Raw genomic sequence first — 26246 nt, 5'->3', positions numbered from 1 at the left:
TTTAGGAAATGTTCAGGGTAAGGTAAGGACAGTTAGTACATGTTTGGTAGGCTACGTTAACACTGTGATGTGTTCATTTGCATAAATTTCATGTAGCATGCTGGCGTGGACTATGTGGCAGACTACAGTTTATAGGCTGCAACATAAAAAACTTGAAGAGACTTTGATGTTTTACGAGTCTGTAGCTTACATACACACAAAAAGAGTCTTTTATATAATGATATCATTATAGTCAATGATTGCTGTTCATCATCTTAAACAGCCTTATAAACGCTTCTGAAAATGTGATGAGTCACAACAAAGTTTGATCAGGTTTTTAAATGTTTTAATGTCACCTTTTAAACGCTTTCCTTTTTTTATAGCAAAGTACACAAAGTTGCTTGAACGTTTTTTCTTTGTCGCATTATTAATAAGCCGGACTAAAGGGGAGACTGGGGATGGTTGCAACATGGCTTATTCCTCTGGTCAGGAATGAGTTAGAGTAATGATGCTCATACTGCATATGCCAAGCTCGCCCGTTCACACGTCTGGAAAAACATCTGATATATGTGAACATTCCTTCTAGCCAAACCAAATTTCCAGATTTAAGTTTTTTTTTACTGCTCAGATTTTTTCTCTTACTGTCTAAACTGTTTGTGTGAACCATGATACATTTATATAATTTAAATTAGAGTTTTCATAGCTTCTAAAAGGCATTGCTAGCAGGTCTCAACGTTATTGTGTCAAGCTGGAATAGCAATTTCATGGCTGCCATGATGCTGTTATGACATCGCTGATATAAAAACTTGTCATATTAGCATAATACAATTACATTTTTATGGATTAATTAATAACTCTTTCATTAGCCACCTTTAAAGAAGATACTTTCAGACTAGACCACAATGTAGCCTACATTAAAAACTTAGTCTAACAATTATAACAACAATAATAATAATACAAAATAATAAACATGGTTTGTTACACATTACTTGGAAATATGTTTTTCCCGATTTAGTCTTATACACTCAATTTAACTGACAGATTTGGGTTTAACGTTAACATATACAAATGTGAATTAAAGGTGAATTATTTGTTGAACAAATGAAGGGAAATCTGTTATGTTGTCCTCTGTATTTATTGTTAATTACAAGATATAACGTGATTTACGTTAAATAACAAAAAATAACGTTTTTATGGTTGCTTTCAATCATCAGAAATTGAATGAATATTACCTGGATCACGCCGGAAACCATCACGTACCTTCCGTCACGTAATCTAATTAATATTCATTAATCAGTTCTTCCTCGTAGAAGGATTCGTTGCACCCACGTACTGACGTAAGCCCCGCAGCAAATCAAACTTGAGCCAGCGTGACGTCATATATATATTATTCACCAGCCGTACCCTCATTCCGAATTTCGTTGACCAATCACAGGGCGGCGAGCATGTAAAGTCTGACGTCATGTTACCTAGGAGATTTTTCCCCTTTGCCTCTGATGCTCTGCGCGCCGTCCCGAGCAAATCTGTGCCGGTTGCCTGGTCAACCAAACGCGCGCGCGTCTAACCTGATGTCGGGGGCGCGCAGTTGGGGACTTAGCGGAGCAGTCGGGGCAAAAAACGAGTTGGACACGAAACGGGGACAAATAATGACTTTGGATTTGGCTTATTTGGCGTAATCTGAACATAATTAGATTGTAATTCATTATTTTATCGATGCGTGAAGTTTAGAAGGAAGTTTATTTATACACGACGGCAAAAACGATGAAGAAAGTGATGGAAAGGCGAACGCGCACCTGCTGTCAGTTTATATGACTGCTGGAATTGCGAACTTATATCACCCTTGAATTACACTTTTTAAAGATCTTTAAAGATTATAAGACTATTTCGTGCAGTTTGGCTTACTTTGGTCGTTTTATTACACAAAGCAATTGCAACAAGAATTGGGTTTTTTATATATTGAACTTCGACTTTAGATATTAAAACCCATGCCATTTACAAGAATTGTATTGTTTGCGTATTCTTTGTATAAGTAGCTATTAGAAAAGGGAGTTAGTGTTGGATCTGTTGTGGACTGAATTTTGGATCTGAAGAGGGCTCTGTCCGAGCCTTAAACATGTATGCGGGACGCAAACGAAGAAAACCAGTGCAAAGAACGTAAGTGACACGTTTTGCCTGCATATAACATTAAAAGTCGACGCCAATAAGAGTCTATTTATGTCTGACCCAGAGAACTGCATGCATGACACACATTGAATGTAATCTCTCTTACGGGCCCTTCCGTCTAAAACACTGTAGGCTAACTATATTTAATTCGTACAACGTGAATGTAAATATGTCTACTACAGCATATACAATAATGTATTTAATACATTTCGAGGTCGTATTAGGTAAAACATTTAACGAATATTTGCTTCAGAAGTAGAACTAAGGTGTTTTTGCGCTTCGTTTCATTTACAGGCGAAAAATAAGGCACGTAAAATACAATCGGATTAAAATGTGGGCCTATTCATTTATTTTATTTATTTATGCGAGTCAGTTTGTGACTCGATTGATAATTTGTTTTAAAAAACATTATCAACATAATTTTTGCAGATTCAGCCTATAATCTTTAATGCCAAGTAATATTATACATGTTACTATTAGTAATACCAATTATGTATTTATATTTTATAACCCGTCATTGTTATAAGCTTTTGATATTGATATTTGTATGTATTTATCCATCAAAGGCAATAGGCACCAAACAATTCCATGTCAATTTTTCCCTTTTGTATTTCATTTGTATCTTTTGAGTGACCCTGGATCACAAAACCAGTCTTAAGTGGCACAGGAACATTTTATGTAAAAGACAAAAATACATTGTATGGGTCAAAATTATCGCTTTTTCTTTTATGTCAAAAATCATTAGGATATTAAGTAAATATCATGTTCCATGAAGATATTTAGTACATTTCCTACCTTAAATATATCAAAACCTTACTTTTGTGAGTGGATGGCCTGCCACAGTGCCTCTTATTAACAACTTCAAAGGCAATTTTCTCAATATTTAGATTTTTCTGCACCCTCAGATTCCTGAGTTTTAAACGGTTGTATCTCAGTCAGATATTGTCCTATTCTAACAACTCATACATCAATAGAAAGCTTATTTATTCAGCGCTCATATAACGCAAAAAAATCTCAATTTCAAAAAATTGACCGATAAGACTAGTTTTGTTGTCCAGGGTCACATTTGGTTATGTTGACTGGCTGGGCTGACTGAATGAAACGAAGCCCCTTGTCTTTAATAACAATAACAGTTTTTCATACATGTGGATATGTCATTGCGATGTCAATACCTTTACAATGAATATGTCTCTGTTTTCAGGCTGAAACAACCCCCATCTGAAGGGACCAAGTCAAACCCATCCAAACGTCACAGAGATCGTCTGAACTCAGAGCTGGATCGCTTGGCCAGCCTCCTTCCGTTTCCCGAGGAGGTCACCGGCAGTTTGGACAAACTCTCCATTCTGCGTCTGAGCGTCAGTTACCTACGTGCTAAGAACTTCTTCTCAGGTCAGAGTGCATTTAGAGCTTGATGTGTGTTAGTTTGGACGTCACGTGTATTTTTCTTTGTGTCTTTGAGACTTGCCAAGGAGTCGTGCTTAAATTCAGAGCGTCATGAAAAATAGGACAGCCAGTGTTGCTGTGTATAGATCCTGGGACACAAGGCCTTTTTCCTGTTTAACCAAATATAAACTATTGAAAAGTAAAAAAATATATATTTTACTAGAAGTTTTGTATCCATGGTTTTGGGAGAATCGATTAGCACTTGTTTTACCACAAACACCATGGTTAAACTATGTTTACTAGTGACAAAATGGTAAATTTGGTTACTTTACTACAAAAAAACTTTTAACAATGGTTTATTGTTTTGAAATATCTCAAAAAGTTGTTTTAAAAGAAAGCTACAGATATATTTACAAATTAGATTTTTCCAGGAATTTTTTATTTGCTTGTTTTCTTTTCTTTTTAGAAATAGTCTACGTGTTTCTGTTCCCAGATTTACATACCCAAGATGATTCGATTTGTTTTAAATGATCTGGTTTGTTGGCCCCCTTTCTGTGACGTTCTCGCTCCACGAAGTTTGAGATTTTCTGCTAATTTGTTTGTTTTCGGCTTTGCTAGAACGCCAAGGTCAGCACATTGTTCATGTTCTGTATTATCTGCTCTGAAAGTGTTTGGCCGAAGCTGTCCTCACGGTGTGGTCTCAGCTGTCCTCGCCATTACCAAAACACTTTATTCCCGTTACCAAAGCACTTTCATTCACATTACCGAAACACTTTCATTCCAATTATCAAAACACTTCCATTCCTAACACATCTTAACCTTTGAACTCACTGAGAAATACCCCAACAACACATCTCCAGCTTTTGTGTGTGGCCAAACAGTTCTGTAGCCTACCACATGTATGAATCCTCTGTTTTGATTCAGACAACCAAAGACAAACAAATTCCAAGCAAATGCGTCTGAAAGTGAGATACGATCGGATAAATATGTCACTTTCGTCGTGACGCGCTTGTTGAGCGCCGAATGGAGCGTGGACGTGGTGCACTGCGGGAATACGTTTCTTTCGAGGCATGAATAATTCAACACAACGGCTTAAAGAATTTATGGAGCTGTGTTTATTTAAAGGAGAAGAGTGTAAAATGGCTGTTAAGGTGAATGTTTGAGACAGGTCGAGATAACGTGTTTGTATGTGTGCGTGTGCGCTTGTGCGTGTGTTGTTGTTTTATAACAATGACTAATTGTCGTCACAGACAATTGCAACAACAGTGAATGTTGTGTTGATGATTATTATTAATGATCGTTCAATTTACTTTAAGACAGAACAATTATTGCTATCCGACACTGGCTTGATTTCTCAGGATAAACTGAGAAAATGTATTCTTTAAACGCTAATGTCAAAGCAAATTAACAAGCAACAGATATCAAGCCGATGTTTACTTTCCTCGAAGCTTGAAATGTGTAAGATTTTAATGTTCAGTTGTTTTTTGCTAGATTTTGAAATACCTGAAGTTAACCTGAAATTAAATTTACTGCTCATTTACTATTTAGGATATTGAATATTATTCAGGTGATATTAAATGGAACTGAATCATTTTTCATAAAAAGATCAGAAATGTACATTTACCCACTAAACATTTAAAAGATGTCGTCATTTATTCACCATCATGTAGTTCAAAACCTGTATATGATTTTTTTTATGTGTGGAACACAAAAGAAGATATTTTGAGAAATGCCTCTGCGGTTATTGTGTCTATGCAATGGTAGTAAATGGGGGTCCATGTTATTCGGTTACCAACATTTTTTTTAAATATCTTCTTTAGTGTTCTGCAGAGGAATGAAAGTCATATAGGTTTGGAATAACATGAGGATGAATTAATCGTAAAATAATTTTAAGTTTTTGGTAAACTGCCTTTTTAGTACATTGACTGATTTGAAATTATATTCTGGCATTTTTTGGCGAATACGCCAGCCAAAATAGGTTTTTATTAGACTGACTCATGATCAACGTTAAACAGCTTCCGATGCTCTCCTCAGGGATGAAAGGGCGTTTTAGGACTCAATGTAGGTCAGTGTTTCTTAGCACTTAAAATGCCTCAGGAAGCTTCCCGTTTTATCCAAGAGACAGCAACTTAAACAAGACCCCAATTAAACTTACTGTTTATCTTTCTCTCTGAGCCATGACCTAGAGATGAAGTAAAAAATAGCAATATAAATCGATATATCAGTTTATTTCTTCGGGACATGGCACTGGCTGTTCCTCCCTTTCTTTCCCTCTTAGAAATACAAGATAATTTTTTGTGAGTAAATACGGCATAATTTGTTGTGTAAACAGAGCAAATTCAATCTGACGTGTGCATATTAGATTCAACCTTAAAGTAAATGCTTTTGAGAATTGAGCCATAGAGCAGAATGCTTTGGCTGTGTGTAAACCCTTTTTAATTCTAAGCTTTTTCAAAGATTGCATACTGTGTGGTCAAAGTTATCAAGCACTTTTTAATACTTTTTATTGGTTCGAAATTTGCAAAACCCAGTGACAAACATAAAGTGACTTATAACTTATAATAAGCATTTATTGCAACAACAACAAAAATTACAAAATATGGAGATACAAGGTGTCAGAAGGACAGCAGTGATATGTTAAAAAGAAGCCATTATTATTTTGTTTTCGTAAAAGTGAACTCTTTATCTTTAAAATGTCTTGCCTTAAAAGTAAATTATTTTCGGTCAAATGTTTTTTTTCTACAATATAAATTTTATGCTAAATAAATGTTTGTGACTTGTCAAGTTTGTGACTGGCGTTTAGTCAACATTAATTCTGGTGGAAAGGAAAAGGATGATTTAAAGTAAGCCCAAAATCCCATCTAAGCGCAATCTCTCCTGTAGACGCACATTTAGCGTCCTGCTTTAAGATGTCTGTGTTTTAATCGTCAGTCACCCTGCCATACGCAAAACCTCTGATCGCATTTTCTACGAAATATCTTTGCAGGTTCCTCCTGCTTTACAAAAGATTATCACTCGTTTCCTATACTCAGGAAATACAAACACTTGACTATAACAGCATATAATATAAAAATACATAACCCATCCATACAACATGTGAGGCACATGTTCATTTATGAAAACTGACATTTTAAGACGCCGTGCCATGTCAATCTGATTTTTCCGGATGGAAAATCAGATATCCCTAATTTCATTTTGTGCAGGCAATATAAAAACAAATGTTTTCATTTTACATTACCCCGGCAGATTTCTCATGTGGTCTTGTCATGCTGTTTAGTTCGTGGAGGGTCTATGGAAATGATGTTGTCATGATGTGTTATTTATAAGCTCTTAAGCCACTCTTGTGAGTTGACTGAACTGGCACACTTTCCTTTTTATATCCCACCCGTTGGAGGTCTGTCCGTTGCTATGCGCCCCCATTTTATAATAGAAAGACTTTTCTCCGTACTGAAAGACAAATAATGGTGACCCTCTTGAGCTGAAGAAAGTGTGGCTGTTCTTTCTTAAAAAAGAGGCCGGTCTCTGTGTGTCTGTCTGTCTATCTGTCTGTCTACTTTAATTGTCTGTCTATCAACTGTATCTTTCTGTCTGTCTGCTTCATCTGTCTGTCTATCTACCAAACCTGTCTGCTTTGTCTTTCTGTCTGCTTTATCTTTCTGTCTTTCTAAAGTATCTTATCTGTTTGTCTGTCTACTGTATTTATCTGTCTGTAAAAACTGCATCTGTCTATTTTATATGTCTATCTATTTTATGTCCGTCTATTGATTTAGTCTGTCAGCCTGTCTATCTACCGTATCTTATCTGTTTGTCTATCTGCTGTATCCGTCTGTCCATCTGTCTATAAAAAACTACATCTGATCTATTTTATGTCTGTCCATTGATTTAGTCGGTCCGTCTATCTACCTACCTACCTACCTTTCTATCTATCTATCTATCTATCTATCTATCTATCTATCTATCTATCTATCTATCTATCTATCTATCTATCTATCTATCTATCTATCTATCTATCTGCTGTATCTGTCAGCAGCTCTCTCTCCTTCGGTCAACGGTCTGCCATCCATGTCTCAACGAGAGCCAGATGAAAGTGCTTTGGTCGAAAAACTCCAGAGCTAATCCACTTATATTCAAGCCGAGATCAGAAAAGCAAGGGAACAGAGGAGGATAACAGAAACGAAAGAGTGCCCAGCACAAACAGACTGGCAGCCGTGAACTTTCGAACCCATGGCCTAACGAGGCGATGTCGCTTTGCGTCAGAGCAAAAATGAGCTTGTAGAATTTGGCCGGGTGGGGTTCAATGAGCAGCTCAAAGGCATTTATTACTGTGGGCTGTTGGTTTTTGGTAAGTTTTTTTAAGGACATCTCAACCACGAGAAAGCCTTTCCAAAACACACACACACAGTGTCTTTCTTCACCGAAGCAATCGAGCTCTCAGTGGTGGTCTGTTTAAATAAGCAATCGTCAAAAGCAACTGTTTCACATTAGACGATTTGTGTTTATCAACTGAACACAAGTTTTCAAATATTTGTACCAGACAGTTGGATTGTAGTGGTGTACAGAGACATAACCAGATCATTGTCTTACATCGCTGTGTGCGAGCATATGTGATTCCCGTAATAATAGCCGAACCATTTTTATACTCGATTTTGCACCTTGTTGCACATGTTTTTATTTAATTTCTTTCCAATTCCAATGCATTTTCTTTTAATGCATACATTTTATTTGCTCTTTCTATATAATGTGTCTGTTCTCTGGTCTTTATAAACTTTCCCAGCCAATAAATAAAAACCTGAGGTTGAATTGTTCCACAAATTTGTTCCACATGTTTACACTTGAGAAACTGTAAAACTCAAACTGTACTTTGGCTGGATTGTCTTAACATTTATTTCATTTTACTGGGTTGCTTTTGTGTGATGATCATAGTGTGATCTCATGGTCATTTTAGCTGGTTTGGCACAGCTGAATATATATTAAAACCCGAGCCCAGTCGTATATGTGAAATAGACATTAGTGGATCTGAGTTTTTTGTGTTTTTGGCTCATACCCACATATGCTGTGATTTGTTATTAATGCTTTTTTGTGATTATGTTTTGTATATATATTGCTAAAAGAACCATCAGAAGATTTATAGTTTATTTTGCCGATTTTAGACAAATGAGATTTCACGATGGGCGGGGCTAACATGACAGAAACCAATCAGAACGTTTTGATGCATAATTCCGCGTCATGCAATTTATTTTCTAGATATTTATCATGTTAGGACTGGTAAAAGCTGACATACTTGCTATCCCGTACTTGCTATCCCAATGTTATGTTTGTGCATGGGTTTGTTCAATCTTTTCAAGTTTAGTAGAAAAGATGATGCTATAGAATTCACTGGATCGAACTCCAACGTTATTGAAATCCCTTCTGGAAGCAATTCACATCTGAACCTAATATTTTCCTTTCTGACAGACGGGTTAAGTATCTATTTGAAGTGAGCCAGACTTTATTTAGTGATGGCCAGTGAAAAGATTTTAACTTTGGTCTGTTTATAGATCAGCTACCATGGTAATGTCAACAAATACGAATTTACAATCCAGGCACATTGGATTAATGGAACAAGAAACACACGCTTAAGACAGATGAACGTTTTTGCACCTTGTTATTGCTGTATTTCAACATCTGCGACATATCAAATCCACCACTCAACTTCAACTCAAAGATGTTCAGACAGTTTCAATTGGGGAAGCAATTCTTTTGGATTAGTTTTATCCTCTGATCTGCCAAAGTATTTAATGACTATAAGAACGGTATCAGTCAGTCCAATTCCGCTTCACACCATGTGTCAGTTGCATAAAATACAACAGTCCAGAGTAAATGTGAGGAGAATCATGAGTATTGGAATGAAACATCATCAAATGTGAAAAGACGCACACCGTAAAATTTAAAGTAGCTTTTTACTCATCAAATACACATTATCTTGTTGAATATTATACAGATTGCATAACGTAAAATATATGATAATTCATACTTAAAAACAAATATTTTACTTTTTTTTAAATATTTTAAAGTTTTATTTTGTATATCGTCGCTGTCCTTTTCAAAACCTCATTAGTCCAAATTTGCTGTTTTTTGGGAAATGGAGAAAACACTGTACATTTTAAATGCTTAAATCCTGTGTTGTCAAAGTAGACAAGCACTTTTGAAAACTTTATATTAGTTAGATATTTGCAAAAACCCAGTTACAAACATAAAGGGTGACTAAGAATGATGATTATTTTAAATCATGAAATATGGAGATACATTGTTTCAGAAGGACCGCAGCGATATGTGATCATAATTTACAGTTCTCATTTAACAAGTTTTTACTGTAGCATATTAACATTATTTAATTGTTCAATTTTGAAGATTTTTTACAATTTAACAACAACCCCTTCAGTTCTGTGCAAGTGAGTGCATCTGGCAAAAAAATCTTCACATTTTTGTAAAACAGGTAATATAGTTTTTTAAAAGATTCATAGATCACATTATTTATTGTGCATCCCGAATATTATAGGTCAACCTTCCGTCGGGTTGTTTTGATTAAGTAATAATAATTCTTAAGCATATAGCTATCTAACATAATAAAACACAATAAAAACATGTTTTTTAACATATTTGATAAACTAAGTTTAGCAAATAAACTTGATTTGTTTAATTTATATCGATTCTTGAATGCAATCCCTTGTTTTATTTTGTAGTCAGGAGTGAAGCTTATTATAGGAATATCATACCCATCCTGCTGTTACAGTACAATAGAGAAGAATGTCAAAGAGACACACTTCTGATTGACGGACACATGCTGTGTGTATGCATTCACACTATATTTCTATAATAAGCTTGTGTGTGTGTGGCTACAGCTGGTTTCATTGCAGTTTTTTTATGGAGAACTCATGCGTTGTTCACTGGTGTCCAGGGTCGTACAGCTGTCACACATAAACATGAACACAATTATGATTCTGCTCTAAATATGATCATCCGAGCGCTCATGCACGCTGACCCTGTTTAAAGGATGGTGGGGACATGCACCGTCCTTCAAACAGCTTGTAATATTTCAGGACAAAATATCACAAGGTCTTATTAGTTTTTTTTTTGCACAATGTAAAATAATATATAAATATAATTGAGTTTAAAAAAAAGAAACAGAAACTACAACAATACTGTGCAGGGAGAGACAAAAAACACCAAAGGGCTTATGAAGTAAACAAAAGTAGGATAAAATGTCCTTGAATTTCAGTTATATGTCTTCTGTCTAAAATTAATTTGAGAGCAGTTCAGAGTTTTTTGTAGGAATACAATCGACACAAATGGGTGATGTGTAAAATGTAACATTTAAATATCAATTAGGCTCAACTGTGCATCCTGCATTTGATTGTGTGACCTTTTTTAGAAAGAAATTCTAAATAGACAAAAATATATAAAATCCTTAAAAATATATTTATTTATGATACACATACGTTAAACAATCCATTCATATTTTTAATGTTTGAATTAAGCATGAATAAATGAGGGTGTGAGACAGAGGGCAGTAGAGAGAATCGAAGGATGTTTCACACTGAACTAAGCCAATTTTCTGCCCATCACAGGGCTTTTCTGGAAATTGTTTCCCGATTTAAGAGTAAAGTAACTTTACAACCCAATCCCAAATTCGAACCAGTCAAATCCATCCTCCTGAACGCACCACATTTTAAGTGTGATTAGTTTGATGAAGTTAGTTGCTTGTGGTTTAATTTCAGTCTTTGCGTACACACAATCGCACACACTGTGGTGTTTGTGATATAACTTCACTAGCAGTCATTTCACATGGCTTCTGATTTTTATTAGCATCCCTTATAATGCATTTTACACACACCATGCCATGTGTGTCTGTGTTCATTGTTTCGTTTTGTGTGAAACCAGAAAGAGTCTAGCACATTTGCATTAAGCAGGCATCTGTATGTTTGGCTTGCAAACCTTTAAGCCATGAATGAGTAAGATGTTGCCAAGACAGAAGAACAGAACAGACCGGGAAAGAGAGAGAGAGAACTGTGGCGGTTTGTAAGGAGATCATCGATGTGTATGGACAGATGTGCCTGTTTTGATATTTTTATCGTTTGTTGGCTGTCCCTACCACACCAGCTCTTAAATCTCCCTGTTCAGTCAGGCCCTACAGACTCATCCCTGATCTGTCTTCTGCCTCGGGCCACTCTCAGCCACCCACATCTGCTATTCTAATGTCATCAACCCGTAAAGTGCTACATATGGTTCATAAAATACATGTTAACATTTCATAGACAATGTGCACTTACTGTCTACCCATATTCTCGTTTTCTCACTTCCATTTATTGATTTGAATATTATTATAAACATAGTTAGAATCACCATTGGGAATAATACCATTAAAAAATAGATAATAATTATTATGAGAACTTATGCTTAATAATATAAAATAACATATCATATATAAACTGGCCTAATATATAAAAAACTAATATTAATAAATAAAATATACTTTGTGTCAATATTTAAGTTACAAAATATATATAATTAATTAATAGAGCATATTATAAATAATATAAAATAATATAAATAAAATCATTTAATAATGAAACTAATTGTTACATATCAATGAAAAATATACAAAAATATAATTTATCAAAAATGTATAGAAATGTGTAAATTACAAAAAAATGTAAAGACCATATGCTAAATAATATAAAATATATATATTATAATATAATATATATTAATTTACATATAACTACTAATAACATATAAAATGTATACAAATACAAAATATGAATGATACATATATATATATATATGTTAATATTTTCCACCTTTGTTATAATTGTATTTTTAAATAAATAGTGCTTTGAATTTCTTCTCTAATTTGTTCCCCGTTATATTTAATAAATTAGGGCACATTTATATCCGTGTGAACTTGCGTGTGGGTCTCTCAGCTCGTCCGTAGCCCTTCTTACTTTTTCTCTCCAGCGCTGTGGGACTAAAGCTAAAGATCATGGGAAAAGGGCCTTAAACATCCCGTCGGTCTTTGAAGCGTATAAGAAGGATTGTCAGGACCGCCGAAACATTCTTAAAGCTCCCTGTTGTCAACATTCACACCGACTCTCACTATTCACATTCTCTTTACAGTCATAACAAAACCTAATCCTCCATTCTGAGAGTGAACTTAAATCACCATTACCAGCTGAATGAGCTTCTGATGTACTCCACTGAAAGACGGATAAGTGCTATTAGCTGAAAAGAGCAAATACAGAAATGTGAAGGTACACTAGTATTTAAAAGTTTAGGGTCAGTTGAATGAAATGTTTCTAATCCTTTTTGTAGACAAAATATACTCGTCACATATTTGTTTCTTTCATTACAAAACAAACATGTGAAAAGTGAAATGCATGACTTGGACTGAATAATGAATAAACAGACAATAAGAACACAGAAGAGATTGAACTCTTTCATTACAGTTTTTTTTACAGTCTAGAAACTGAAGATGATAAAAGATAAAGCAGTTTTTATTTATTTTCTTGTCACAACAATAATTTAAAGTTGTAATGAGTTTTCTACTTTACATGTGAAATATCAACTACATTTATTTATATTTTGTTAATGATAAAAGTTGATTGGACCTACACTTTCCTAAAAACCGACGCAAATTGTTCTCATTTTACTTAGTGTTCATGCATTTAAACTGTCGTTGAGAATAACGTTAACTTCATCGCATCATGGCACCACTGGTCATAAGGGTCAAGGGTCACTATGGGTGACGCCCTGAGACAATAAAAATGTCAGAGGTTGCAGGGGGGAACATCTTAACGTTTAATCGTCAAATGAGCGTAAATGTAAGACAGCTGTGCTAAATCTAGACATATTCGCTTGAGCAGGTTTTCGGTTGGTTAACGTGCAGGGATATGATTGATATACTTTGAACGATGAAGCAGTCGACAGTCCCGAGCGACTGACAGTTTTGATATATACGCTGCATAATGGTACCAATTTACGTTATATTTGCTTATATAGGAAGGAAGTTATAAGAGAAGTGACCTTTCTGTCACCGTGCCCCTATGCTTTTTTCGCGCATGTTCACACAAGTGAAATGTTGGTCCTTTTTCCTGTCTCTATCTCTCTCTCTCTCTCTCATTTTCTGTCTCGCTGTTGTCCTGGTTTGTCTCTCTCCATCTCCCCTGCTGTTTGTAGGTCAGTCTAAAGCTCAAAAGAGCTTGTCTTGTTCGGCAGGGACACACAGACCAAATCCATTACTGTCGAAAGACAAAAGCAGCACAAACTGTATATATTTAAAATGAGAGAACCATATTTAATGCTAAGTTTCTTTGCAACTCTTCAAAAAATATATAAATATATTTATAAAAATATGAGAATTAAAAAAAATATTGTTAAAAAAATTATTAATGATGTAAACAGGAAAGTACACAAATCTATTGTTCAGATTAACCAAATAACTACATTTGTGTCTCTTCCCAGGATCCAAAACAAACCTTACCAATGTCTCAAAATGTTCTCATAGCTATCAAGACACTTAAGTCAAAATTTGAATATTACTATACATGTATGACCTATAGTACGCACTTACAAAACCTTTGTTAAAATAGTGTTACTGTATACTCTAAAACTTGCCAGCAACGTACTGTAGTTTTAATAAAAAACCATTTGGAAACACAAACTTACATAGTTCTTTTATTTTCTTTCATGAAACAAGACTACATATATAAGGTCACTTTTCTTTTAAATGTTTCCTGTAGAAGCTTTACTGTAGCTCAGTGGTAAGAGCATTGCGTTAACAACGCTAGGTTGTAGGTTCGATCCCTATGTAAAATGTATAGGGTAAAGCAAATGTATTTGGATAAAAGCGTCTGCCAAATGCCTAAATGTAAATGTATACTACAAGAAAAAATTGTTGTAAATTCGTTGTCTTGTTCTGTTGTTTTATAGTTTTGGACAGTAGTAAGAAATTGAAATTTTTCTGGCAGCTGGCCGCAGCAGGGGCGCCAGACATAAACTGTAAAATATCTTGTTTTCCCAGTAAAATTACATGCCCCCCTGTTTTTATTCTAAATTTGAATCTTTTTCTGTAATTTTGTATAAAAATAGATGTTTTCACATTTTACATGGAGAATCTATCAAAAAAATGAAAGAAACAGTAGTGTCAAAGTGTTTGAATTTTGATTACAGTTGAACTCAAATAAAAACAGTCCTAATAGGAGAGAGGATGAAATCTATAGTAAGTTACTGGCAAATCTGCTGCAAAACTACAGCAAACTACTGTACAAAAACTCTACTCTTTCTTTCTGTTTTTTCAACAGTTGCACTGAAAAACCACAACGGCAAAGATGAATCGGCCAACAACAGTAACCACGACAACAACAAGGCCAAAAAAGAAGCATGGCTGCCCGAGGGAGAGCTCCTACTACAGGTCAGTAATGAAAACTACACCATTCTGGTGCCAAAACCTTTCGTAGCAAGAAGGGAGGGTAAAGATAGAAACGTAGAGGTGATGATGGAGGAAAGGAGAGGCTATTTCTGACCACCCTTGTTCTCGTTTCAGACACTTAGACATGAATAATGCACAGATAGAAATCTCATCTATTATAAAAGAAGGATAAAACAAGAGGTGAAAAGTATATTTTGTCCTGTTTTATGTGAAAAGTTTTGCACCGTCAATCCTGTCCACTGACTATCTATATACCTACCTACCTACCTACCTTTCTATGTATCTATCTATCTATCTATCTATCTATCTATCTACCTACCTACCTACCTACCTACCTACCTACCTTTCTATCTATCTATCTATCTATCTATCTATCTATCTATCTATCTATCTATCTATCTACCTACCTACCTACCTACCTACCTACCTTTCTATCTATCTATCTATCTATCTATCTATCTATCTATCTATCTATCTATCTATCTATCTATCTATCTATCTATCTATCTATCTATCTATCTATTATCTACCTACCTACCTACCTACCTACCTTTCTATCTATCTATCTACCTACCTACCTACCTACCTACCTACCTTTCTTTCTATCTATCTATCTATCTATCTATCTATCTATCTATCTATCTATCTATCTATCTATCTATCTATCTATCTATCTATCTATCTATCTATCTATCTATCTATCTATCTATCTATCTATTATCTACCTACCTACCTACCTACCTTTCTATCTATCTATCTATCTATCTATCTATCTATCTATCTATCTATCTATCTATCTATCTATCTATCTATCTATCGCATCTCTCTCTCTCTCTCTCTCTCTCTCTCTCTCTCTCTCCCTCTCTCTCTCTCTCTCTCTCTCTCTCCCTCTCTCCCTCTCTCTCTCTCTCTCTCTCTCCATCTCTGTGTGTGTTGGAGTGTGAAATATGCAGTGGTACATATTTGACATTAATGTTTTCTGACTGCACTCCCCTGGCCCTTGAGAGCACCGCGCGGGATGTTCTGCCGACAAACAAGGCGAAATATTTATATTGAGCGCTGCCGCTTGACTATGTTTTCTGAGTGTGTTTAGACCACTTGTGTGCGTATGTGTGAGTGTATGCACGTCTCTGTTTGCATACAGTCAGGATGTCAAGGCGAGCAAATGTAAATGTATTCCTATAGACGGCTGTATAAGTTTAGATGGGGACGAATATTTAATTTGAGTTTTTTACCAAGCAGTTCATTAAAGCACTTGATATATTAAAGGCCGGGTGTAGTATTCTACATTTCTATATTTTGTTTTTTTAAAGGACTTAGAAACTGATATCTACTTTGATATTTTTATGTTAGTCGGGACCTAAAGCTGAATGCACACAGACTTATGGGGACCCGTTTCACTGTGGGGACCAAAATTTAGGGACTCACGGGCACAAAAGCTTATAAATTGTACAGAATGGTAATTTTGAAGATCTAAAAATGCAAAAAGTTTTGCGTATGTGTGTGTGTGTGTGCGTGCATGCGCGAGATTACTGTAATCACAGCTCACAGACCAGCAGATGGTGATGGGTTGTAAAATCCCCTCACATAGAACCACACACAACACAGGTTTGCACACACGCAAAATGTTTATGCACATCATGAAATTGACACTATTAACCTCTTAATATCTTAATTCTATAGAGCAATGCCTTACTTTTGTGTAATACTTAAATACATTTATGTATTGTTAAAGGGTCTTAAACATTCTGTAAAGCACTGAATATGATGTGATGTTTACAAGATTAAATTCATGCATTTTGAATCATGTTTTTATACCTTAGATGTATTTTGGCCTTCAGAAATTTTACAGGGCTGAACATCGTAAAGACATTTCTTCAAAAAAATGATTGCAAGGATTTAAACAATTGTTCGCTATTAAATTATTAATTGCTTTTATCAAAGAATCTGTTCATTGTTAAAATGCTTTTTTAGGAAATAAATTACTATTCATTTAATCAAATCGTGATATTCTAAAAGCGTATTTTTGTGATCTTTTATTTTTTTAAATATCCTCATGTTTCCTCATATGTTGGCCTCCATGATTTTGCACAAGCATCAACATTTCTGATCTCCAAAATGCAGACATATCTTCTCCAAATGGCATGACACAGACTTGCTGTGAAACAAATCCCATTGGCCCTTTAAAAATTGCCTTTTAATATGACCCGCCCTTACTTCCTGTTTCCATAAGAAGTACAGTTGTGTTCAAAATTATTCAACCCCCAATGCTGTAAATGGTTTTAGGGAATTTAGTGTACATTTGAAATTGTATTCAGAATGAAATCCTACAAGGACTTCTTAAAGAACCATATGCAACTAAAATGACATCAATTAGTTTTGTAATACAGTAGTAAATGTTTCTTTTGTGAATTCTTCATTGACATAATTATTCAACCCCTTAAAGACTACCACTCTGAAGAACAGAGGTTCAATGAAGTGTTTTCAATCAGGTATGGAAAACACCTGTGGATATCAGGGAGCAGCAATAAAGCCTAATAAGCACCAATTAGGCAGCTTTAAAATGACTGTGATACTCAGCTCCTTCTAGACATTTACTGATGTGGTTACAAACATGGTGAGGTCAAGAGAATGGTCCAGGAAGACAAGAGAACAGGTGATTACTCTTCACAGGAAGGGCAATGGCTATAAGAAGATTGCAAAGATGTTAAACATACCAAGAGACACCATAGAAAGCATCATTCGCAAATTCAAGGCAAAGGGCACTGTTGAAACGCTACCTGGTCGTGGCAGAAAGAAGATGCTGACTTCGACTGCTGTGCGCTACCTGAAGCGTAGAGTGGAGAAAAGTCCCCGTGTGACTGCTGAGGAACTGAGAAAAGATTTGTCAGATGTGGGTACTGAAGTTTCTGCTCAGACAATACGGCGCACCCTGCGTAATGAAGGCCTCCATGCCAGAACTCCCAGGCGCACCCCCTTGCTGTCCCCAAAGAATAAGAAGAGTCGACTGCAGTATGCCAAAAGTCATGTGGACAAACCACAGAAGTTTTGGGATAGTGTTCTGTGGACTGATGAAACAAAATTAGAACTGTTTGGGCCCATGGATCAACGCTATGTTTGGAGGAGGAAGAACAAGGCAAGAACACCTTGCCTACTGTGAAGCATGGCGGGGGGTCAATCATGCTTTGGGGCTATTTTGCTTCTGCAGGTACTGGGAAGCTTCAGCGTGTGCAAGGTACCATGAATTCTCTTCAGTACCAGGAGATATTGGATGACAATGTGATGCAGTCCGTCACAAACCTGAGGCTTGGAAGACGTTGGACCTTTCAACAGGACAATGATCCCAAGTATACCTCCAAGTCCACTAGAGCATGGTTGCAGATTAAAGGCTGGAACATTTTGAAGTGGCCATCGCAGTAACCAGACTTAAATCCGATTGAGAACCTCTGGTGGGACTCAAAGAAAGCAGTTGCAGTGCGCAAGCCTAAGAATGTGACTGAACTGGAGGCTTTTGCCCATGATGAATGGGCGAAGATACCCGTAGATCGCTGCAAGACACTTGTGTCAAGCTATGCTTCACGTTTAAAAGCTGTTATAACTGTAAAAGGATGTTGTACTAAGTACTAAGATTGAATGTCACTTGGGGGTTGAATAAAACTGATAATGATGTGAGCTCAGAAAAGACATTTGTGGTTATTTCATTATAAATGTTATGTTATATTTGTCTGACCTACACTTGCCTCTTTGATTTAATTGTAAGCAGGATGACTGAATGATCATAATCAATGTCAAACCGACCAAAACAATCAATTTCAGTGGGGGTTGAATAATTTTGAACACAACTGTACATGAAGAAGATAAGAGAAACCCCATTTGCCAAACATTTCATGGGATTTTAAAGTACACAAACTGTCTGTTAATGATAAACAACATTCTGTATCTGTTCGCTCCACTTATTTGTTTGTTTGATAGGCTCTTAATGGCTTTGTGTTGGTGGTCACCTCTGAAGGAATCATATTCTACTGTTCTCACACCATCCAGGATTATTTAGGCTTTCACCAGGTAACTCATCTCCAACTTTAATATAACATATACTGTTGATTTGCAGCCTGTATCTTTGAAGGATATCTCAAAGTCACCATGAGCTACAATATTGACCCTGTTTTCTTAGTACAAATTAATTGGTGCACAAACAGGTTTATTATAGTATACTTTGATGAAAAAGTTACTTCCAAAGTTTATATTCTATAATATATTGTATGATTGAATACTGGCACATATCTAATTTCCACCAATGCAACAGACTGATGTGATGCATCAGAATGTTATTGAACTCATCCATACTGAGGACCAGCAGTCCTTCAGACGTAACCTTCACTGGGCCCTGAACCCTCCGCCGGTCAACACCCAGACCGAGGACAGCTTGCAAGGTCAGTCAAGCAGTATGGAAATTATATAAAACAACTTTAGAAGTTTGAAGGAATTGAAAAGGTTTTTAGGATGCATCCTATGGTACTATAATATGTATTTTTGTTGTATTCGGTAACGGTTTCTTAAAGATGGAGAACCTGCCCCAAGTATGTCTCTGATATGCACCCCTGAAGAACTTCCCCCTGAAAACTCTTCTTTCCTCGAGAGAATCTTTGTGTGTCGATTCCGTTGCCTTCTAGACAACTCCTCAGGATTCCTGGTAGGTTTTGAAACATCACCTGAGATCTTTATAAACAACACAAAACAGCAATACATTGCAATAGCCAAAGGGTTTGAGTTAAGTAATAGCCATGAATCTACTTACTAGGTTGTATTGGGGGGTCATTTCCTAGACAGATAATGATTGGTCAAACATTTGTGTAGTTTAAAATGAGTCGAAAATATAGAAAAGATATCTGGCCAGATTATCAACAATGTAAAGCTACAAAAGTTATAGTTGATTTTAGCATTGAGGTTAGCATGGCTAACGGTTTCATACCGTTCTTACACTGTTCACAGCGGGATCAGAAGATTCAGTACATTTCTTGTAATCCCTCTCAAAGGAGCGGCAGGGTCATGGGGAAACGGGTTTAATCTGTCCTTGGAGAAATAGGGCGAGACAGAAAATACCAAGGGAACATGCTAAATCAGAAGAGCTAAGCGGGTTTAGGTTAACTTGGAATGAAGACAACAAGGAAGTCGAGCCTTAGATTACATAAACCACACACCACTTAAAAGTGGTCTTGCTTAACAGACTGTGTTTAAAGTAGTTTTGATTTGAAAGGTTTATACCTTATAGCTTATATTATTGTTTGTTAAAACTCCAATTGTACCTTAATGTTCTAGAAAATCTAGATAATATAATCCTGGTTTTGCTTCTTTACAATTAGTCAGGTGATGTAGCTTGCCCAGAACATGCAACAAAAACACAACTCAACCTGTAGTTCATAAATCAGTTAAACTATTTTTTGAAACATTTCTTTTTTATTAATTAACTATTTTAATTTATACAAAAAAAACTTTTAAGACCATTTCTATACTTATCATCACAACAGATTTGTATGTTCATTTGTTGAATAGATTTTTTGGGGTGATTTCCAGTGTTTGTGTTTAAAGGCTCTAAATCTCCAAGGACGTCTGAAATTTCTACATGGACAAAACAGACACATGGATGACGGAGGACAGATGCCCCCCCAGCTCGCCTTGTTCGCCATAGCAACGCCCCTACAGACTCCCTCCATAATGGAGATCAGAACCAAAAATATGATCTTCAGAACCAAACACAAGCTGGACTTCACCCCATTGGCCTGTGATGCAAAGTAATGAAGCCATCAAATCCAATGTTTAATCCAGCAATGGCTAATAGAAACTGTTGATTTAGATATACTTGGCTAATAGCCTAAAATAATTCCATTGAACCTTCAAAGGGAATTTCAGATGCAGGTCGTAACTAGTGTGCTACATTTAAACATATTTTACAAAAGGTTTCTGAATGAAAATACCTAAAACAATATATATATTTCCCATAAAATCAAAGATGTTGGTTTGACTGTGTTTCAGGGGTAAAATCGTTCTTGGCTACACAGAGGCGGAGTTGAGGGTTCGTGGTACTGGGTACCAGTTTATCCATGCTGCCGATATGCTCTACTGTGCCGAGAACCATGTCAGAAGTAAGGAAATTTTGAAATCAATGTTTAACTTTGTTTGCTGATGCTTGATGACATGGTTGTCAAATAATTTTGTTTCTGAAATAAACTCTAGTGTCACCAAACGAGATTAGCTCAAAGCATTTTTTTTTACTTTGGAAGATAAAACATATTACCTCATGTTGCAGATCATAATAAGCTACAACAATATCTCACTTTTATATACTCCACAAAGCAAATTTGTACTCATTTAGCATTGCCGAGTGTTCATTTTGGGCTCTGAGGTCAAGTATAACTGATAAATGTTTTGCACCGTTAACAGTAAAATAAACTGTGCAATTGTGTTATCAAAGTGATCAAAACTGGGGAAAGTGGTCTGACTATCTTCAGATTGCTAACAAAGGACAACCGTTGGAAATGGGTACAAGCTAACGCTAGACTGGTCTACAAGAACGGCAAACCTGACTACATCATTGCCACTCAGAGACCTCTTGTGTGAGTACATTAAGACTGTTTTGTAATATTTGTGTGCTAGCAAGAACAGACAACATATTTAAATGATTAGCATAATTGACAATACTGTATTTAAACTTCTTTCGGCTCTTCTTTTTTCAGGGAAGAAGAGGGTGGCGAGCATCTAAGAAAGCGATCCATGCATCTTCCCTTTACCTTTGCCACTGGAGAGGCTCTGCTGTACCAAACCAGCTACCCCATGCCAGGCTTCCCTGACACCCTTCAGGGTAAAGGAAAGAGTAGCAAAACCAAAAAGAGCAAGGGGCACAGAAGTTCGAAGGATGACGTGGATCCCAGCTCTCTGCTCGGAGCCATGATGAGACAAGACGAGTCTGTTTACGTTTGCCACCCTGGAATGGAGACCGGAATGTCTTTCCACAGTAGCCTCCTCAGCGTGCAGGGAAACCCTAGCACTTCTTCTGCAGGAAATGATATTTGGAGTTCAACACAGAATGGTGTAGTCGACTGCTCCAAACAAGAGCCCTCAAGTTTTGATCCTCTTCTGGCCACGTTAGACTCTCTGTCCCTGGAGAATGAAGAGAGCTGCTCCAACACAGAGCTGTTTAACGCCTTGGAAAACCTCGGACTCAACGCAGAGGATCTAGAGTTACTACTTCTGGATGAGAGGATGATCCAAGTGGACATGGAACCGGATTACATCCCATCACTTGATGATATTCTCACCAACAATGAAATCCTTTCTTACGTCCACGATTCACTGGAGAATCGTATTGATAACAGGGCAGGTGGTGGCAGTGATGTTTCAATACCTGCCCCTGCAGTTGATTTTCCTAAACCCTCCAAGCCGTGTTCTCCTTCTATGTCGGCTCCTGAAGTTACTCCCTCCATGTCCGCTCCGTACACACCTTTCTGGCCACCGAAACTTTCAGCACCCATAGTTCAGCTCTCACAGCAGATGCAAAAACACCTCAATGGACAGTCTGTTTATCACAAAACCGACAACTGGATCCCTGCTCCGATGCCTCTGGTCTCTGAAACTGAAACACCTACGGCCTTTCTTACCCAGGAAAACGCCTTGTTGGGTGTCCACAACGGTCACTGGGTCCCTGAAAACACACAAACCAATTTAAACAAGTTGTCTACACTTGACTGCAAAATAACAGGACAAAACCTATTTCACTATAAACAGAAGACTGTTGAGGGTGGACATGCGTCCACAAACAGGATCTACGGTGACCCCCAATGTCACAGATACAACTACACAGACCAAGTGGACCTTAGCACAAACAGACCTAGTTTTCCCAATGGCCAGACCCAACATATAAACAACGCAATGGGAAATCATATGGCCTACGATATGGCCAATGGATCAGGGGTGGAGTTTATCCTAAACAGCAATTCAGATGGAGACATCGGGCAGTTTCAGGGAGTCATGGAGTCTTCTTCGGCCTATCAGAGGGATTGTAATAAAGAGCAGCAGCCAAAGATCCCAAATACATATTACACCTCCTTTACCAAACAGAACTCCTCGCTGGAGCATATTCTGGGATTAACCGCACCTCAAAACGTTCCTTCTTTGACAAATTACGGACCTATTCTGACTCATGGGACCACTCACAGTAAGGTAAGACTATCCTATCTCTCTGTTCATCTATTCATTAATTCAAGGAACAACATACAAGGTTAAATACCTTCATGGTAACTGTATGGTTAAAAGAAAATTGTGACATTTGGTACACTGATGGACATCATTCTAAGTAATTGGGTATTCCAGACCCGATGATAAGCCTCACCCAACTGCCACCATATTTCTCTCTCTTTCTTTTCCCTTGGCCTAAATGTTCACTCTGATCTAATTGCACTCTGAATAAGAGACCAACCTAACAGCTCACCACTAATGTGCAGAGATTGCATAATGCACAGTGACAGACCCTACAGTCTTGCCAGGCCCCCGGTGCTCGCCGTGGGGCCGACACAGGTTGATGTTTGCTTTGCCTGTCATTATTATGGTGACTGCAGTTAAGATCGTAATCTTCCTGTAAGCTTCCAGGTCAAGCCAAGAGCAGCAGGTGGGCTTTTTTCGCCATTTTCTATATTGCGACTGCAGCCACTACAGCATTTATTCCATTGTTACATGGATGCCTGGGGATCTGAAAGAGAGAGGGATTGAAGCCCCCACAAAGGGACCGCTCATGCAATAGTCAGAGACCATGGGACCCTGTCTGCACTCGTTTATCTGGACGGTCCTCCCTTCCCACATGTAGGGCACCATGCTGGTGTCAGATTTGGTTGAGATCGTATTTGTTGTATATTGTTGGGTCCTCGCAAGGACAAGTATTGCTCATTTAAATAAACCCCTAATTATTAAACTTGATCCAGAATACCCTAGCATACATCTTGAGAATGTAAAAGAGAAGTAAATGAGCATCGGATTGACAATGCAGAGAATTTGTCCTTTATGTCAAGCACAACATTCTTGGCATTGAGTGTGTGTGTGTTTTCAGGGTCATTGCTCACAGCTGAATGATGAATAGAGATTTGCTGCCCATCCAGGCATGAGCAGCCATGACCTACAATTCAGCCTCCACATTACCTCATGTACTCGAACATTAGTGCACACATATACTTTCAAATTGGAACTATAGGATGTGATATGACTAGCCATGTACATGCTTTATAATTCGGTACAAAAAACAGGCCACATTCAAACTAAATATGAAACATTTCTGATTATTTTTCTGTTCTATAATCAAGTGGAAGAAATCCTGTGTTTTTTTAACAAGATGACAATAATTTTTCCATTTCTACGTGTGATTGTGTAAAATTTTCATTTATTTTCCCTACAACTATATAATGTTTGTTTGTTTTGTTCTGTTTCCAGGTGGAGACCAGCTTCATACTCAACTCCACTGGTGTAGCATACACAGAAAGCTGTCTGATTCCCAACGGCAACGCAACGGCCACATCCGACACCGGTCCGTGCTCACTTTCTGAGCCCCTCCCACCTACACCGGACCCTCAGACCGCTGGTTCCTACCTATGATCCGTCCGAACAGATGCTGTCCATCACGATAAACCTGTGCGACAAAAAAGAAAAGTACAGATACAATCATTTTAGTTTTATTTCTTCAATCATATTTATGTTCAATAAGCCAGATCCATCACTGAAATATCAAACCAGATAAAACTCACCCAAGATAATGGGACAGCACTCGATGGCTATGTTTGGATTATTTTATTAATGTTATAGATTACTGATGCTTTGTAAGAGTAGCAAAGTGTCTCGGGTTGACAAATGCAGTTAAACATGATTCAAGATGGTCATTCTTTAAGAAGTGTATGTTTGTGCGCATGTGCGTAATGTTGATCACCATTTATCGACTTATTCAAAAAACCATAAGAAGAACTATTTTTGTGTGTAAAGCGTTTGTGAAACCAACGCAAAACATGCATTGCAAGAATTTTTGTAAGAACAAAACAGTATAAGAAAAACTTAAATTGTTCTGCTCTTGTTTGATGAATGAGACTCATTGTCTGTACTTCACGTCATGAGCGTGTGCAGTATATAACACTTATGAAACGGATTGTTCCGAACCGCAGTAAATAAAACCGATGTGTATATTTATTCATGAAACGAGAGTTATGTTTATTTGACATCATAAATGACGATTTAAGGAAAAATGATAAGAATATAACAGAGCAGAAAATATTACTTTTGCTTTAATCCTAAACAGACTGTATGTTCTCACCAGTATTCAAACCCATGACCTTGCTTGCGCTACACAGTACCGGTCGAGCTATTCGATCTATTACATTTTATGAGGTTGGCTCATTAAACTAAACGATTATGTGTGATTCCCAAACCAACCCAGTTTCAGGTCAAAGTAATTCATTCAATTTAACCAATTTGTCGTTGATTTTAAGAGTATATTTATTTGGCCCGTTAATTTGTCTCAATGCGAGTAAAAATCACAATGTGTAAAAATGGTAAGATTCATACCTGAATGATTTACCTGAAGGTTTTTACCCAACGTACCAGCAATGCATTTCAAAACCTAGTTGAAAAGCAGGTTTTGTTCTGAATGTGTTGAGTGAATTGTGAAGCAGTTGAAAAAAGATAAAAAAACATTTCATCGGGTTGCTGCAAGGTGTTTTCTTAATAATATTGTTCTTTGTTATAGTATTGTGAGGTCACAGAGATATTAATTTCAAAATCTGCCTCTGTTTTTTGTTTTTCATAAATATACTGTATTTATAGACATTTCTATAAAATGTACTGTAACAACCGCACACGTTGTAACTCTGGAAACTGTCTCTTGAAAATGTCTTTAACACGTACATGACAAAACTATATTACCATATTTACATTTACTTAAAAAAAATGTTTACGTACCAGTTTGTAAATAGTGAAAGCTGTTTATTTCATATTGTGGTGAGCACTATTTTAAAGAGCACTGTGACCTAACCAGGTTTTACTTTATGTCTGGCACTGGAGACAAGAGGGGTGTTTGGAGTATTTCGGGGGTTTTGTGTCCTGTATGTATGTTGTTTTTTTAAAGCAAATCACATTTGGATTTATTTCAATATTCTAACATACACTGAAAGTAGTGGAGAGGGCCGTTCTGTCCTCATTGAAATGTACAATTTGATCCTTTCATTAAAGA

At 36.7% G+C, this 26246-nt stretch overlaps 1 protein-coding gene across 1 annotated transcript; it reads left to right on the top strand.

Moving 5' to 3' along the window:
- Positions 1-1468: 1468 nt before the first annotated feature.
- ahr1b (aryl hydrocarbon receptor 1b) lies at positions 1469-26246 on the top strand. The gene is made up of 11 exons (XM_056759314.1): positions 1469-2133; positions 3344-3531; positions 14865-14974; positions 18965-19054; positions 19296-19422; positions 19552-19682; positions 20579-20781; positions 21023-21132; positions 21462-21603; positions 21724-23206; positions 24464-26246. Exons 1-11 carry the CDS (start codon positions 2093-2095, stop codon positions 24623-24625), a joined length of 2787 nt encoding a protein of 928 aa, XP_056615292.1. The 5' UTR covers positions 1469-2092; the 3' UTR covers positions 24626-26246.

The sequence above is a fragment of the Triplophysa dalaica genome, chromosome 10, assembly GCF_015846415.1.
Source record: "Triplophysa dalaica isolate WHDGS20190420 chromosome 10, ASM1584641v1, whole genome shotgun sequence".
NCBI lineage: Eukaryota > Metazoa > Chordata > Actinopteri > Cypriniformes > Nemacheilidae > Triplophysa > Triplophysa dalaica.
This window is presented reverse-complemented; position numbering and strand designations above follow the sequence as displayed.